The sequence below is a fragment of the Urocitellus parryii genome, chromosome 6 (genome assembly GCF_045843805.1).
Source record: "Urocitellus parryii isolate mUroPar1 chromosome 6, mUroPar1.hap1, whole genome shotgun sequence".
In the NCBI taxonomy this organism is placed as follows: Eukaryota; Metazoa; Chordata; class Mammalia; order Rodentia; family Sciuridae; genus Urocitellus; species Urocitellus parryii.
Window position 1 is genome coordinate 179166657 of NC_135536.1, and position 18513 is coordinate 179185169.

Consider the following 18513-nt stretch of genomic DNA (forward strand, 5'->3'; position numbering starts at 1 on the left):
GTCATTTTCTAAGCAAGCACGGTTCAGTGAAGTTATCATGGGGACCACAAATGACATCCACATGTCCAAGCACATTCCAAAGGTAAAAGGCAAAACAGTAAAGAGAACAGGTGAAATTGATTTTATAATATTTTATTTGATTCAATATATCCAATGTATTATTTTAACATGTAATCAGTATAAGCTTTAGAAATCCAGAGTATATTTTATTTACATTTGTTGCACATCTCAGTTCGGGTGCCGTACGGTTCTGAGTCTCAGTTTCCTTATTTGTGAAACGAAGATACAGTTGTCCAGGTCCCTGGAATGGTTTTAAGAGCGCGCGGGAACTGGCACTCCGCCCTGCACAGAAGGGCGCGCAATAAGTCTGCTATCCTTTCAGTCCTTTCTCCCGCTCCGTCTCGCCCCTCCTAGTCTCCGCCCACTTTTAAAGGCTCTAGGCGGAAGAAGTACGGTTACAAATGCTGCGTGCTTTACGGTAGCACTGTCTTTTACCGCAGTGTGGCCGACTCGACGGTCTCGAGCGCTTTTACCCCATTGGCTCTGAGGCACTTCTCTTGCTACTTCACGGCAGTGTGGCTGGAGCAGCTGCTGAGCCGCCCGCGGTTTGGTTGTGAGTGGAGGGAACTCTTGTAACCGGCGTTGACTGGGCCAGGAGCCATGGACGTGGGCGAACTTCTGAGCTACCAGGTAGGTGGGGCAGGGAGTGCCGGGGGGTTACCCTCACCCGGGCAGGGGTCCCTGGGCCAGAGTCCCTTCAGTTCACCTCCTTTCATTCCTGGGCCCCTCACTTGCATGCCACCTGGGGTTCCAGCCTCTCATTTCTCTTCCCCCTAGAAGACCTCCTGGGCCTTTTGGGTTCTTTTTTTTCTCTGGGCCTGAGCCCCTTCTCCTTTTCTCACCCCACTCTCGGGCCTGCTTCCCTCAGCTCCTCGCTAGGTTCACAGTCATCCTCTCTCTGCTCTCCCCCCGGACTCCGCATTGAGCTTGAGGGCAGTGGTGGTGGGAGAGCCCTGATTTTGCTTGGACTTCCCTGCCTGGGTGACATTTGGACCAGTGATTGCCCCCTCTCTGAGTCTCAGTTTTTGCATCTATAAAGTGGAGGCAGTAGGGTTGAGGACCAAACAAAGTGAGGGATGCGAAAGGTGATTTTAAATCATGTGCCCTTGTTAGCTGCGTTTGTTGGGAGATGTTTGGAATTCTGGCGTGGGAAGGGTCCCTGGGAATCTTCCTGCCCCCCCAGCTCAAGGTACTTGTGGGGAAAAGGTGGCCCAGAGGGTAAAAAGACTTGGTTAAAGCCACTCAGTCCTGTAAGAGCTAGGATGGAGCTCAGCTGTCCTGGCTCTCAGCCCCACTGTTTTCCCCCTCTTTTGAGTTTATCTAAAGAGGCTGCTTGTAAGAGGCAGTAGGGCTGGGCTGTCCAGTCTGGTGGTCAGTAGTTAAACATGGCACTGCAACGTGTGAACTGTGACTCTCTGACTTGAGAAATACTGTAATTAAAAGCACACTGGATTTTGAAGACTTACTGTGAAAAAAATCTTTTTGTATTGATTATGTGATCATCATCACATCAGCTGCATTGATCATTTGATTCAATGATCATTTTAGTTAATGGGTGAAACGAAATACATTTAATGCCAATCTTAGTTGTTTCTGTTGACTTTTAAAAAATGTATCTACTAGAAAATTACAAATTTTAGTGTGTAAATTTCATGGATAGTTGGCCTCATGTTTTTTACTGGATAGCTCTGAAGTAAAAGTAAATGGTTAAGGACCCTGAGTCTGGAGCCCCAGGTTGCTTGCCATCTCTCTTTTGCTACAAACTTGGCTGCGGTAACCTTGAACTAAGGTCTGTGCCTTGGTTTCCTCATTGTAGATGGGGCAGTGATGGTACCTACCTCAAAGGGCTGTTGAGAAGCCATTGAGAAATGTAAAGTGGTTAGACCAATGCTTATGAAGGAGTAAACATTCAATAAACATTAGCAATGATTTTTGTGCCACTCCCTCGTGAATTATATATATATATAAATAACCCTGGAGACCACAGACATCTAGGGGAAAAAAACCTATAAGCAGTGTGGAGGTAAAAGGCCAAGATCTTTTTCTTTTTACGAGTGTAACTGATGTTGAAACAAGAAAGGAATAAGTGATTGTGTGCTTGTTTGGGAATCGTGGAAAGGCTAGTCCATGGATTCATTCATAGAATGTTATTGTTAGAAGAGGTTCATTTGTTTGTGTACAAATATTCTAGAATACATACTGTGTGCAAAGCGCTGTGTTCACTTTGTTATGGTTTAGCTGTGGTGTCCCCCAGAACTCATGTGAGACAATGCAAGAAGGTTCAGAGGAGACATGATTGGATTGTCAAAGTCTTAACCCAATCAGTGATTTAATCTCCTGATAGGGATTAACTGCCAACTGTAGTGGTAGGGTGTGGCTGGAGGAGGTGGGAATTAAGGCGTGGCTTTGGGTATATATTTGTATCTGGCGAGTGGAGTCTCTCTCTCTCTGCTTCTTGATGACCATGATGTGAGAGTTGTTTCCCCCTGCCACACTCTCTTGCCATGATGTTCAGCCTTCTATGGACTAAGACCTATGAAACTGTGAACCCTCAAATAAACTCTTCCTCCTCTGTATTTGTGCTGGTCAGGTCCTTTAGTCACAGCAGCAAAAAAAAAAAAAAAAAAAAACTGACAAAAACAAACATTAAATGAAACAGATAAGGCTCTTGCTTTTATTTGAAAGGAAAGTCTGATGGGGAAGTCACAGATAATAAATAAGCAAACATGAAATGTGCTATGAAGGAAATATCCAAGAGTCTGCCAGAAAACTGTGATTTGGTATGGTGGCTACTAGGCACATATGACTATTGAACACCTGAAGTGTGGCTGGTCTGAATCGAACTCTGGTATATGCATAAAGTACACACGGATTTCACATATTTAGTATGAAAATAGAATCTTACTTTTTATATTGGTTACATGGTGAAATGATAATACTTAAGATATATTGAGTTAAAGAAATTAAAGTTAATGTTACATTTTTTCAATGCAACTACTGGAAAATTTAAAGTAAATTCAGTTGGTGGCATTTGTTATATTTCTTTTGGACAGCACTGTTGTAGAAAGCAACCCCTGAGAGAGGGGGACAGGACCTATTTAGATAATGTGGTCAGGAAAGGAGCCTGAGGAATGGACAGACTGAAGGTTGAGAGGAGCCAGTCACGTGAAAGAGGCAGAGGGAACACTAGAACAGGCACGGGCTCTAGGTAGAAGCTGGTGCAGCTGTTAGAGGAGCCCTGTGGCTGGAGCCTGGTGATTCAGCAGGGAAGGGGAGGTGACGAAGTTGGAGATGTAGGCAGATGGCAGCCCATGGTTGGGCTTCTGTGTGGCTCATGATAAATTTGAAGTTTATCTGAGAAATGATACAGATTTCTTCATCAAGTCACTTGTTTACGGATAAAAAGTGAATCCCACTATGATAAGGGACTTGGTTATAGGCCAGGATTGTGGCTGATTAGAAACCGTCACTTGGTCTTCTTTCCAGCCTGCTTCATTCCCTACATGCGCTATTCATGCAGTTTCCCCTCTAGTATGGTCTGTGTCCACTTCTGTTTGTAAAGGATGGTGCAGTCTGGAATCTAGTCCACACTAACCAGATGGACTCATGCCCTTGTGGAAAGTCATAGAGACCAGATGAATTTATGGATGTGAACTTTTTGGAAACAACACTTTCTATAGACATGAAAGACAGATGGCTTACCTGCATCATCTTTAAATTCTCATAGCACACCTCTGAGGAAGGAACTGCTTTTTATCTCTGTTGTTCAAAGGAAGTGCCACCTGAAGGTAGCTAGCCAGATAGTGCTAGGCCAGAGTATTCAGTCTTATTCTGTAGCTGGAGCTCCTGACCATTGTACTATACTGCCTGTCTCCTGTGTGCCAGCTGCTGAGCACTGGTGCTTTCAGATAAGTTGTCACCTTTGATTCTCAACATGCCCTGTGAAGCGGGGGGGGGGGGGGGGGGGGCATGCCTGCTTTGTAGATAAGGAAGGCTAAGCTTGGGAGGGCAGTCAGGAAGGAGCAGAGTCAGAACTGAAGCCCCCTGACCACCCAAGCGAGTTTTCCCTTTTGTTTTCAGATTTAACAAACTTTTAAATTTGATGTGTATAGTACACATATAGAAGAATGCGTGGATCTTTTGTTTTTGGTGATGCTGGGGATTGAACCCAGGGACTCATGCATGCTAGGCAAGTACCCTACCACAGAACCACATCTCTAGCCCCAAGAATGTGTAAATCTTCAGTGCTGTTGATTGTAGTTATCACTTACAAGTAAACTCAGTCTGGCTACTGAAGTTTACTTCTTGCAACATAAGGGACTGAAGCTGTCTGCTTTGAACATGCCAACCCCCAGAGTTTGACTTAGTAAGTCCCCTGTGGGAACTTAGATTTTGCATTTCTAACTAGATCCCATCTGATGTTAAAGCTGCTGGTCCAAGGCCTATACTTTGAGATCCCCTGGTGTAGAATAAAATACATTTCTTTTAAGTTTTTCTCCAGCCAAGACATCCTTTTCTTCTCCTGGGCATTGGTTTGCAGATTTTTCAGCTTAAATTATGCCTTTCCCCTGCCATTCAAGATATCGTGAGCAAATCTCTTAATCTTTCTGGGCCTCAATTTCCTCATATGCCTAATGAGAGGATTAAGTAAGATGCTCTCTGAGGCTCCTTCTAGCTTTAAAGTTCTGTGGTACTAATTATTTTGACTAAGGGCTCCAGAGATTTCAAGGGATAAAAAAACTTGATGAAGTAGAAGAACTTGGGGCTGAAAATCTGGGAGATTTGGGTTTTAATCCTGCCTTTATCATTACTTATCTGGTTGACTCAGGACAAGTCACTTCCCTTCTCTGTACATCATTTTTCTTATCACTTGCAAAATTCAGGGACTAAGGTGAGAAAAAAAAATACATATACACACATATAACATATATCATAAAATGTCAAGAAATGTTTATTAAAGCTATTTAACTTTTTGTGTGTGTGCTTACTAAATTTCATTTTTGGGGCAACTTGGTGGGAAGATTCCAATTTTCTGCTGAGATTGGTTCTTCTAGTAATAGAGTTAGACACGAGGTGTGCCTTATATCCTTGACATATGTTAACTATTCATTTGAGAAGACAGGAGAATTACAATGTGGACAGGAGGTGCTGGAAAAAGTCTTAAAGAGGAAACCGTTATGTTCCCAATATGGAAATGTACTTTTTTGATGCCTTCGGGCTCAGACATCTCATCAAGAAGTGTGCCCAGCAGTTGCTTGGCGGAGAAGTTTCTGCTGCATTGGCGCAGCTCTGAACTCCAGGGCACTCTCATTAATACTAATTCCACAGATGTCTGGAAAAAGTTCTTACCTCCGAAGTTTTGCAATAAAGAATTCACATTTAGTGTAGCTTGGCTCAGCGGGAATGACTTGCTTTGTGTCATGAGAGGTTTTCTCTTTGAGGCAGATTGGGGTCAGGGACCCCAGTTTTGGCAATATTGCAGACACCCACTCCTCTTGCCCCCGTCAGTAATAGCATAGCATCTCCTTGGACTGAATGGGCTTATAGGAATTTCTAATCTTGTTCCTCTCCCACTCTTATTTCTTTCTTTTGAAATAAAAAATTTTAATGATAATAAACTGACAGGAACAGTATTAAAATATTTGAGAAGAGGAAAACTGCCACCCTAATCCAGTCAACATTGTGATATTTTAAGTATTTTGCTTGACTGTAACCATTGCATGCAGACTGTTTGTGTTCTGTTTTTAACTTAACATTGCCAGAAATATCTTCTATGTTTCCACATAGCCTTCACGTTATTTTTAACGTTTGCATATTGTTTGAGCGATAGACCATTTTTACCTAAATTATTTCTCTATAATTGAATATTTAGGTGGTTTCCACGTTTTTGTTCTTGGAGATAATATTGTGGTGAACTTCTTTGTTCATGTGGCATTCCCCCGCCCACCTGTTAGTGGGAAGTATTGCATGTATCAAAATTATTAACACATGATCCTGGGCCTTAAAGAACTCATAATTTGAGGAGTGAGAAAGCCATTTAAGCAGCTCGGTGTATGAATGGCAGCACTGTGGGAACGTGGTGGGAGGAAGGAGTGCTTGTTCCTGGGGAGGGATTGTGTCTCTGAGCATGGATTTGGTTGTTCATTGAAGGAAAGGGAGTTGATGGCATTGGAATCCCAGCCTTGATGAGGGACTAGGCATTCTGGGGCTGACAGAGGAGGCTAGGGAGAGTCGTTGACTCTGGGGTAAGAGCAAAAACCTGGTGGTGGCGGGGCATTGTGGGGCTGGGGGCCAGAGATGAAGGGGTCTCCTCAGCTGCTGGTGTTAAGCAATACCTGGTGCTCATACGGAATCACTCCTTCATCAGTTTGCAGTGTTACCAGCAGTGTGTGTTTCAATTTTACTGCAATCTTGATAGTACTAGTTGTCATAATTTATTTTTTCCCCATTAATCTAGCAGGTATATAAAGTGTTAGTTCAAGGTCACTTTAACATGCATTTTTTTTTCTTGTGTGCGTTTATCATTTGTATTTCTTGTTATCTGCCTCTTTCTTCTAAGGCAGTGGCTGTAGTTTGTGAGTTTTGCTGGGTTTTGTGGTGTGGTGTTAGGCACACTATTGTAAGCCTGAGTGCCTGTGCTCCGATATAGCTGTCATTCCCTGGTGGTCTCATCTTACCTTATAACCCTAAGAATATTATTTTAATCCTGATGTCATTTTATAGCATCATGAGCAATGCTCCTTTTTGTATGACAGTTTAGTGCTTTTTGAAGTTCTTTTGTTAGTAGTGTGGCTATAAATAACAGATAAAGAGCTGTTCTCACTGATAACTCCCATTTCCGGGTGTTTTCGATTTTGTCTCAAGTGATTTTTTTTCTCTTAATTTCATGTCTTCCCTCTGGCATATTTTTTTTGACAAAAAACACATGCCTATGTGCCTCCCTAACCTTGAGGCGGGGACAGCCCCTTGCAGCAGCTTCCTCTGTAGCTGATGTTCAATAAATGGCTGCCTAAGGATGGAGCCAGGGCGTGCCCTCAGGTGTGCCCTCAGGTGTGCCCTCAGGTGGGCCCCCAGGTGTGCCCTCAGGTGGGCCCCCAGGTGTGGCCCCAGGTGTGCCTTCAGGTGTGCCCTCAGGTGTGCTGGCTTCTTCCCTTTCCTGAGGCGTTTCTCGATGCCCAGTTTCCTTGCTGCCACAGGTGCCCTGGTTTTCCTGCAGTCTTCAGGAAAGTTTGATCCAACCCGGTTCTGAGTTGCTTTCCTCTTGTTTCTCATCCAGTCTTTCTACTCTTGCCACAAATAGATTGTGTTTTAAAGCTTTTTGTTTTGAATGAATTTTAAACTTAGAGTAAGTTTATAAACATGGTAGAGTTTTCGTGTACACCTCCTCCAGCTTCCCCTAAACCTAATATTTTATAGAGTATAATGATCAAAAGGAAGCCTTCACATTACACCAGAGACTAAACTGCAGGCTTAATTCAGACGTCGCCTGCTTTTCCACTAAGGCTCCATCTTGTATTTGAGGATCCTCCCGAGGAGCCTGCCTCACAGTTAATTGTCATGGTTCCTTCTCAGTCTTCTCTTTGTCTTTCATTTTTGAAGTATACTTGGCAGTTATTTTATAGAATGCCCTCTTTTGCCAAAGATTTTCGTGGATTTTGCTATTCTTGACTCTACTAGATTTTGACTGTGTAGCCCTGTTCTCCATCTTGGAAGACCTCATCTTTTTCTTTTGGCCCCTTTATGTAGACAACTCCCTGCCCTTTGACCCTGACTTACGTCTCATGCATTTCCTGAACATTCTGGCCAGATGTTCAGGTATCATTTACTCTGCTTCCTCCCACCCCCATGGCCAGCTTTGCAGTTAGTCAGGGTGTTGCTGCTCAGCAGACTTTGGGCTTAGAGACCAAAGGGCTTAAAGATGAAAGGCAGGGGTCTGTTTCTTATGAATTGTCCAAGCCCACACTCAGAAGGCCAGCTTTTGACTCAGGACCCAAGGTGTTAGGACACAAAAGTGACCAACTCTCATTCTGGATACGTGAAGAAGTATGTCACTGTTCTTGTCATCTAACAGGTGGTCCCAAGATTTGTGATCCATGTGCGGAGCGTCAGGGCTGGTATGCAGGCGATATGAGGGCTGAGCAGCTCCCCTGGGGAGCAGGCAGTTGGAAGAAGCTTCATAGGGAAGAAATCTGTCCCTCCTGTTCTATTCTGGCCCCCACAGATATAGTTGACACTCTCAAGGCTTGTCAAATAGGTAGCCTCTGGGAGGTCTTGCTTTTTATCATGTGTCCCTCTACGGGCTTGAGGGTGTGGGTCTGCTTCCTCTACAGGTTAACAGAGAACAAATAGCTTCTCTGGTCAGACTTCAGGCCCACCTACTTCCACCTCCTTGAAGACAGGTTTTATTGAGCAGCCTCCCTAATTTTGGAGGAAGACAGCATAGTGGGATTTCTGGGATCTCTCATTAGGTGTCATTGTTTAAATGGAAGATTTAATTTATAAGTTTTAATCCAATAGGGAAGTTTCCTAGATAAAAATGACTACATTAGAGAATGTGGGTAGTTCAAAATTGCTGTCAGCACTGTCGGAGAAAAGAATTCAAAGCATGTGCCATTCTGACTGCTTGTTAGGGGTCTTTTAATGTTTAGCGTAATAGATGAATACAAATTCTGGGTCAGACATCCTGTGTTTGAATCCCAGCCCTGCTGCTTGCTAGCTGTGTGACCTTGGGTCAGTTAATTAACCTCTTAAGGCCTGGTTTTCATCTTTGAAATGGAGAATGTGTAAAAGTGTCTATCTCTAGTCCACTGCCTTTTTAAAAAAGTCTCCACTTTATCATTTTATTTTTTTTAAAAAGAGGATTAAATGAGACAGTATGGGTAGTATAGTGCCTGACACATAGTAAGTGCCCAGTGAATGTTAGTTATTTTTATCATTGAAATCATTCTAAACAAACATACTACAGAGTGGGGGGGGGGGGAAGGTTTGTCTTGAATTCCACAAAGCTGCCTCAGTATTCTCAAGGTCTTTGGTCCCTTGGAGATTAAGGTTTAGAATGCAATAAAATGAAATGAGAACAGTTTGTCACCCACACATGCCACAGTGTAGAATGTTCTCAATAGGTTAAAGCACAGTCCCATTCTGCCACAGTTAGCAGTCATTGATATCAAGAATTATGTTATCAACAAAGTCATTCTTTTCCCCAGGTCTCTTTCACATTACTAAGAAATCTCAGTTTTCCTCTCATCTATGCCAGGAATCTCATTTACAAATTACTCCTTTCTTCATCTCTCTCTCTCCCTCTCTCTCTCTCTCTTTTTTTTGTTCCCTCCTAATCATCCTGAGGGAAGTAGTTGGTTTTGATCTGAATCTGGCTGCTGTAGAGAGATTGGAATCAGGAGAAGGTATAGCAGGAATTCTGATACTTCTCTTACCTCCTCCAAGGTCAGCCATTTGGTGCTCCAGTATTTCTGCTGAATTGTTCAAAGCCATTTCCTTTTCCATATTTTCAGAAGTGTCTGATCTCAAAGCGTGTTCCTTTGTGGGTTGGTAAATAGAAACTGGGTTATCTTCATCCTGGAGTTCAAAGTAAGATCTAGAGAAATTCCCGCAGTGCATTTCCGTCTCTTACTTCCTGTGGGATTATCAGTTGCTGTGAGCACATTACCTTTCCCTTGGCTCTTTGGGCTTCTCTTCACCCAATTACTCAGCAACGTCCAGAATCACTGACTGAACTGAGAAGGATTTAAAACCAAGCAGAATGTCTTGATACTTCTGTCTGGATATATTTGACTTTATTCCAAAAGTGGGTATGATTGATTATTGAACAGTTTGTTTGGCATTATTCATGTGCTCATGCTGTTAATGCATAAAATTGAAGGTTGATTACATTACATTACTTGAGCTCCTTCTCAGTCAAGAGCATCTGAGTTTAAAATTTCTTTTTGGACTTTGGATGGATTTTAACATTAGCATACATCAGTTCTGCTGATGTATACTGTTGGAACGCTATTTTCTGTGCTGCTTTTGGTTTTGTCACCTTATCTTCTACTGCTAGCCTCTCTGAACACTAACGCTTCTCAAATTAATGGAGGGGGAAACTTTTTGAGCATTTCAAGGTTATATAATTACAGGGTGAGCTGAAACCTGGTGTGGGGGCTCTGGCAGGGGTGACTTGGTTGGGCTGGGAAGGTGGCAGTGCCGCAGAATCCACGGAGTGCTGAAGCTCAGCAAGCAATAAAGGACCAGAGAAAGATATTACCATCGATTAGTTGGGGGTTGTCATGGGAAGAAACCATAATCAGGTTTCTTTTTAAAGGTGTTGTAAGTTGTATTGAATTGTGCTAACTTCTCTTTTATTTGGAGTCTTTGGAAAATGTGGTGGTCTTCATAAACAGAATTTTTAGAGAGCTGAGGTCAGTAAGTGAGGGGAAAGTGTGGAAGAAGGAGGTCAAGATGGTCTAGCCTCTTCTTACAGAGGGGAAGCCAGAGGCCAGAGGGGGAAAGTCACTTGCCTCAGGACCCCAGGTGCCTGGTACAGTGGGATTCAGAGCAGTGCTTGTCCATGTCATGCCTCCTGTGTTTTCCAGCATTTTTTTAATGCCAGTCCTTCTAAAACATGGGCGTTCTGGCCTTTTCTGTAGGCCTCACTGGGTCTCAGAATCATCATCATGGTGCACATGGTGTCCAGGTTCTCTGCTGACCTTTTGAAGTGTGGAAAGCTCTTACCCCTGCATGGTAGAAGGTTAGGGATTCTGAGTTCTTGTACCTACTTTAGCACTTTTTATTCTTCTCCTTGGTGTCAGCTGACCCTCCTTGTGTTGTTTCTTTGATGGAATTCTCTCTGACCCCCAGGCCTTCTTTGGCTTTGCTCTAATGGTGTCATAAAAGTTGAGGTTGTGGGGTGAATGAGGCACGCATATTCTTGGAGCTCTTCTCCTACACCCAGAAGTCTGTCAGATACTAGAAATCCCAGCACGGTTTGTTTTTATTTTCTGTAGAGCCTTTTCTCTAGCATCTCATTGCCCACACAGCCATCTTGGGGACCGGAGAACATCTTAGCAATTACTGTTGGCCACTGGTCAAGAGAATCAGCATCTCAAATAGGGCTGACCCTGTCCTTCTGTGGAATGCCCCTTTCTTTCATGGCTGCTTATCTTCTTGGAGGGTGTGTTTGCCTGTCCGATGTCTTGATTTTGTCTTTTAACCGTCCTTTTAACAAATTCACACACCTACTGGCCCATGGAGTCTAGCTTATAGCAGCCATCTGAGACCCTGTATCCTTGTTCTTGACCTCATTTTGCTTTTCCCCAGTACCTTTTTGGCACTCTCCCTCTCATACCCTACCTTTCCTTTTCCCCTGCCCTCCCAACACACACGCACGCACGCACGCACGCACGCATGCACACATGCACCAGTGTCTTTTAGACTTGGTATGCACATGTGCTCACTGGCTCCCAACTTCTGACTTGCCATGACTGGGGACTCTGGGTGGCAAGACCTGGAACTGTCTCCTTGGTGTATCCTGTCCTTGCTGGACCTTCCATGACCCAAGTTTTGGTCCCAGCCTGTGTGACTCTTTGTGGAAGGGCAAAACCCTACCCCAGAGGCCAGCAGAGTTTTCAGTTCTGCAGCAAGGACAGTCCGCCGTTCTCCACCTTGGTTTTGTCTCTTTGCCATCGGGTTTTGCCTAGTCATTTACCAGGGGTTGGCAAAGAAAGAGCATGTTGTTTACCGTTGTTGGTAGGCCCTGAGCATATGCTTGCAGTCAGGCTGTGAGCCAATCCAGATTTGGGGGGTGGTTAGTAAATTCCATTTGGATTAGTGATCCATGTTGAACCTTTCATTCTTTAATCAATCCACGCGTATTTATTAAACGCCTACTAAATGTAATGTATTATCCTAGACACTGGGACTAGAGTCATGTGCAAGATACCTGTAGGAGTCCCTGTCTTGATGGAACTTATATCCAAAATAGACAATAAATGAGAAAAACAAATGCAAATAAGAGCTCCTAAACAAGCCAACACATACCAGATAAAAAGACAATTTCAAATGCAATATGAAGGAAAAACAGGAGGACTGTACCCGTGATGGGGAGCTTTTACTGTTATTTACTTCAGATAGTTCCAGAAGGCCACTCTGAGGAGGAGGCCTGTGAGCTGAGGACTACATACCCTGTGAAGGGCTGTTGGAGTAGCAGTGCAGGCTGAGGGGAGAGCCACAGAGGCCCTCGGGTGGGAACAGGCTTGTCACATCTGGGTTAGATGGTCAGAGCTTGGCGAGTGAAGACGGGACCATTGAGATGAGGATGGAGAGGTGAGCTGAGGGAGGAGGGAGACCCTGACGTTTTGGGACTTCTTAGCAGTATTGTGGGAAGCTCTTAGGGAGTTTAAGCTGTGGAGTGACACCACTTGGTTTATGTTTCAAGAGATCACCTTGTCTCTGACATGGAGGCTGGACGGCAGGGGGGCAGCCTGGCCAGCTTTACTGTAAAGGGGTGTGGCGCTCCCCCTTGCAGGGGGCTGCCGGGAAGCTGCATTCGCCCTGGGATAATTGCTTTCCCGCCTGGGTTGTTTTCAGAATCTCCCAGTTCTAAACATTTAATCTGTTCTGGCTTAATCAAGAAGCAGCTCTCTCCTAATGCCAGGCTTGGCGCAGGAAATATGGGCATGGTGCCCTGTGTTGAGTACCCTGGCCTGGAGAGAGTGAAGGCAGAGCCCCTGGTGGACCCCAGGACAGTGCAGCTGACCCTCGGCACCTGGTGACTCATCAGAAGCTTTGGAATCCTGTAAACTTTATGTGCTTCTGCAAAACAGTTGCAGATGGCCTGGACTGATGATTAAATATCGAGTTTTGCCCAGATCTGCTGCGGCTCTCCTCTCTGTGTCTGGTTTTACTTTACAGTGGGTAATTAAGGGGGCACAGCCAGTTCTGGTTACTTCCAGCACATCTTTCTCATTTGGCTTGGGGGCACATTTCCATTTCTGCCAGTTGTGTAAGTGACTGCAGTGAGTGGTGTCCAGGAATGGCTACTTTTTTTTTTCAAAATTTTAAAAAGCGAACTTAAAAAGAAGAGTCCCTAATGAAAGGACATAATTGCCTGCCTTTGCTGTTCCACTGGTTTTCCAGTGGGAGTTCTGCCGTCAGACTCGTCAGAGTTGGTTGGCAGGGACTTTTCCTCCTGAGTTAGCACGGAGAGATCTGAAAGGGCGGCGATAACGCAAATTAGCAAGGATACAAGCATATCTGCACAGGAACAGATTTCCTTCTGACCAGAGGTGCCATTGGTGGGCACCACCCTAATTCTCCACGCTTCTCCTAGCGCCGATGACAGAACTGTTCAGTAAATGAAAAGAATCGCCTAAGCACCACCTGAGCTGGGCGTTTTTTATAAGACTTCAGAGTTTCAAAGGGCCTCAGGCTGCTTAGCCTGCCATGTGAAGTTCCTGAATATTATCTCCCTGGCTTCTCTGGGGAGCCTCACTCCTCCCTCAGCATAATGAACTAGGGGAGACAGAGATCCTGATTCTCCTACTTATTTTTGCCAGACTTCTTCCACTCTCACAGACCTTGCAAGGACACAGAAGGCTCGGTGGGGGAAGAGAGATGACATCTGCCTCTGGCTGACACGACTTGTGCCAGTGGTCGCGTGGGGATTCCATAATGAAGATTGCAAATCGCTTTCCGTCCTCTTGGAGCCTGTCCCATAATTAGAAGATTAAACATTTTGTTTAAATTAGTAAGTTTCCCCCTCCCTCCTCAGAGTGCTTAAAGGCACCCTCAGAGCAGGATGGAGACCGGCTAGCTGTCTGATGTTGGACTCCACGTGTTAGCTGTGATTGTCAGCTGGAGGCTGAGGAAGTCTGATTTTAATTAAAAAAGCAATTTTTATTCCTGCTTCACCTTGTGTGAGGCAGAGGCACCTCAGACCACGTGAACTTTGTGATGGCCCAGAGCAGTGAGGGCGGATTTTCTCGGAGCACAACTCCGAGTCCAACAGGATCATGTCGTGGGGTAGGTGTGCCAGGCCTGCCCTCCAGTGGGTAGACTATCTTTGTGTTTAGGGGAGAAGGGGTCACTGTAGGGATGGTGTGTTCCTGAAGTGAAGCGGATAATGAGCAGCTCAAAGGAGCGCAGAAGCCCCCCAGCCAAGAGAACAAAACAAAGACCTGGACTTCTAGGTATTGAAGCCCACTCAGAGCTGTGCTCTGTGCTATTTGATTTTCATATTTTATCCTATCTCGTTGTTAAAAACTTGCCTGGGTTGGGTGAAACTTACCTTAAAAACATTGGATGAGCAAAGGCATTCAGTCTGAGCCCCCTGGGCTCAAAGTGCTCAGTCAGCATTTTTGTTCTTATTTTGCAGGCGAGCAAAGGGAGCTCACAGAGGTTTAATACTCTGTCCAAAGGCACCCAGGAAGTAGATGTTGGAATCTGCTTCCTAGGGATGAGGGCTCTGATAGATGAAGGCAGTTTAAAAAGAAGAAGAGGGAAGCCAGGTTTAGTGGCACACACATGTAATCCCAGTGGCTCCGGAGACTGAGTCAGGAGGATACAGAGTTCAAAGCCAGCCTCAGCAAAAGGCACTAAGCAACTCAGTGAGACCCTGTCTCTAAATAAAATGCAAAATAGGACTGGGGATGTGGCTCAGTGGTCAAGTGCCCCTGAGTTCAAGCCCTAGTACACCCCCCTCCCCCCCAAAAAAAAGGGAGCTTGGAGTAGAATGTGGCAGAATGGTCCCATCATTGGCCTTGCTTGAACGTGCTTCCGTATACTTTGAATACCGTTCTTTACTGGACTTGATTGGTTGTGTGCCTTCTCATAGGAGTGTGAGTTCCTCAAGGGCAGTGACCAGATCTCTGCCTGCCAGAGAGTGAATGCTCAATAAATGTCTCTTGATTACAGAAAGGTTGAAGTGGTGAGTGAGTGAAGCAGCATATCGATTTGGTGACTGAATTTGGTCCCTTCTACATATCTTTCTTTGTTGCAGTTTAGCATCTTCCCAGTTGCCCTCTTTTCTTTGCCTCTTTTTTTCTGGACGGAGAGTAGATTAAGTTGTATTTGTGAAGGATCATGGCCCTCGTCCTAGGAAACTCGCTTGGGTTGGGTGAAAGTTACCTTGAAAACATTGGATGATCTTCATAAAAGCCCAGTTCTGTTCCTGTAGTAACCCAAGAGTTGATTGGCATTTCTTTTAAAGACTGGATTTCTCTCTGACCCTAAAGCAAGAGATCGATTGCTTCATTTATTTGCCAGAGATTTACTGTAAGTCTACTGTGGGCTGTAATTGCTGTTTTCTCTTCACCCAGCCATGCAGGCAAAAAATAAGAGATCATACAGAACAAGATTAGTTTTTATTTTGTGTTGGTTGGGTCTGGCATATCCATTTCCATTTTGATATATATATTTTTCTTTTCTTTTTTTTTAAACTCTTATGGAGTACTTTTTTTCAGGTTAGGTACTTCCACATATTATCCCTCAACATTGAAAGATTTTTTCTAAGGATGAAACTAAGGTTGAAACTGGTCATTTGTCCAAGGTCAGCACTACTAACAACAAACCCAGGTGGCTTGGTAGGTGACTTGGTCACCAGAGTCCCTTCTCTTCTCACTGCATGTTTCCCTTTTAATGGGACTAATTTTAGCATCAATTTCTTACATGTTTTGTGTTTTGTATAGGCTGAAGACACATGTGGGCTTCTAAAACATACCGGAGCCTCTAACAGTTTACTCAGGTGTTAAGAGTCAGACAACAGATCTGTAGTAAGCACAGAAACCAGACACGGACAGGCTGATTTCCCAGCCACGTGTTGGTAGCATGATGTTGTCAACTTAGGCTGCCTGTCCCTGGTTGAATCCGTCTACCATGTCCCAGCTCTCTGACCTTTGGCGATTTGCTAAGCGAGTCTCTTGCACCTTGGCTTCCTTGCTTTAGAAATGGGGAATGGTATTGCCTACCTAGAAGGGTTGTGAAAGGATTAAAAAGAAAATAAATGTTAAGTTTCTGGGGCAGAGCAGGCACAGTTAGCAGTAACCATGTGTGGTTTGGGTAGTCACTTGGCGAGGAAGCTTCAGGAGGAATTCTTTATGGGCTCTTTAAATCCCACAATTCTGCGACATTAATGCCTCCTGTTGTTGAAATTTGTGTCTGACTTTGCCTTTAAGGTCCAGCCTGGTTTACAGGTGCATCTTGTTTGGAAGAGGTGGCCTGATTCCCTTGTGTACAGGTGTTTCGGGCAGTTGTGTCTCTGTGCTTTTTGGTATGTTTACTGGAATTCTCAAGTTTCTAAGTAATTTCAGTCTGAGACAAGTGAGTAGAATTGATGTCAGGCTGCCTTAACACAGGTGTTATAAACAAGATTAAGAGGTTGTTGAAAAGATATCAGGGGAGCTCTGGGGCTGGCTTTCTGAAGTCATTCTAAATTGACAGCTAATGGGTAGCTTGCCTTGATGGCTCGCTCTGAGTCGGCTGTAACTGACTGGAGATTCACCCACAGAGGAAACTTGCTTATGAAGATTCACATTCCTTTTTCATGAAGTGAAGCTATAGTAAGTAGCATGTAAAACTTTCTGCATCATGCCCCACATATTTGCTTTGCACTATTTAGTTACTTTTTTCTAAAGGCAGCCAGTTTCAAATTTGGTACTCTAAGCCTGCTAAGCTGCAAAGAAAACCTTTCTTTTATTCCATTATATATGGTTTTTGTGTGTGTGTGTGTGTGCATAAGACATTTCTTTACCTATTTATCTTACCCTTAGTAGAGTTCTTCTCGCCCATTTTGCCTATTTGATTCACTGGATGCTCCTGCCAGGAAATTGAATAATTTAAAATATTCTCAAAGTGAGCAAGTTATTAGTTTAAAATCACTTTGAAATTGATTTTATATAGCCTCTCTGAGAGAGAGTTGTGGAGGGGTGGGGATAGGGTTTGTATGGGGAATTTGTAGGTGCTTAGGGCTACCAGAGAATTTCTTTGGATCATCTTCCACATATTGGCAGACAGGGTTCTCTACTGTTTTCTAGTGGAAGAAGCATTTCTGACACTGAATTGTCTTGTGTAAGAATAATTCATTCACCATCATTGTCTTTATTGGGAATGGAGGTATTTTGCTAACTTTGTAGTTTATATAGCTTCTAGAAATGGTAAAACCTTTGAGTTGAAGAAAATAAAGTACATCTGAGACAAAAGCAGGCACGAAACCATCTCTTTTCATTGTCTGTGATGGACTCATCAGCAGGCATGTATTGAGGCCATAACACCAAGTACTTCATTCGGGCTGAGAGAGGTAGGTAAATCAGCACTCAGGTAACTGGAGAGTCTATTATATAGTCGTGTTATGTTTTCAGACTCCACAGTATCACCCATAACGTTGAAAAATATTCTTTCTTAACAAGATACTCAGGATAAAGTTCCATCTGAGTTCTATCTTCCTTGAAATAAATGTGGCAGCTATTGTGTTAACAGCGTTATGTGGGTAAGTTCTAAGGTTTAAAAGAAGTTAACCGTAATAGCTAAGATCTAGATTCTCGAGACCAAAACTGGGTCAAAACCCTTAAATGATGAATGAGACTTATTTATAAATGAAAAAAGTGGTTGGTTTCTCACTCATGACCTGGTTTGCACTCACCCAGGCCTGGATCATTCATTCTACCTGCTCTTTCTCTCAAACATCTTTACTTTTCTCTCTTGTTGTTCTGTCTATCTGGTAGTATATACCCTTCCTCCCAATAACTCCTGCTGGAAAGAAAAGTGCAATTTTGAGTCTTGGCATTGAACTCAGAGGCACCTTATAGATAAAGTAATTAAAGGTCTCCTTGCCCCGCTTTAGTCTTAATGAAATCATCCATTGCTAGAGGCAATATCCCGCTGGCTGGAGGCTTCTCTGGCGGGATTGTATGTAACAGGTGTGTTGTGTAACTGGTAGAACCACTTTGTGCTAAATGTGTATCACACTCAGATTCTTATACAGTATGGGGTCTGTGTTATCCTTAAAAGTAAGGTGAATTTGTTGTATCTTAGCCTTGGTTTAAAACCAAGTAATTTACAGTAGCATTCCCATATTAACTTGTTTTTTAATGTTTAAAAGTTCTGAACGAAGTGGTGTTAATAGTAGGTAACCTGGGGCTCCATGTGGGGCTTCCACAAATGATCTGGAGGCAGGGTTATGAAATGAAATCCCCCTGTGGATGAATGACACTAAGTTCTCCTGGGTATCAAAATGCCAGCAAGCAAGGAGTAACTGCAGAAAGAGGTCACCTGTTTGGGCAGAAAAGCAGCAGAAGGATTTTAATGTTGGCTAAAAGATGATGGCAGCAGGCAGAGATGGTGCGAGTATGCCCTTAAGAGACTTTCTGAGTTGGTGACAAGGAAAGGGGTCTGGATGGAGCCTGTGTGTGCTGAGAGGGGGGAGAGAGAGACGTTTCAGGCTCATTTTGGTTTCAGGCTCGAGTC

General features: G+C 43.9%; 1 protein-coding gene across 1 annotated transcript in view; it reads left to right on the forward strand.

The window, feature by feature from the left end:
- Positions 1–548: 548 nt before the first annotated feature.
- Positions 549–18513, forward strand: part of Ctnnbl1 (catenin beta like 1) — a 155013-nt gene continuing 137048 nt past the window's right edge. The window contains exon 1 of the mRNA XM_026383174.2: positions 549–690. Coding sequence (XP_026238959.2) covers positions 661–690 — 30 coding nt within the window. The 5' untranslated portion in view covers positions 549–660. The remainder of the gene's footprint in view (positions 691–18513) is intronic.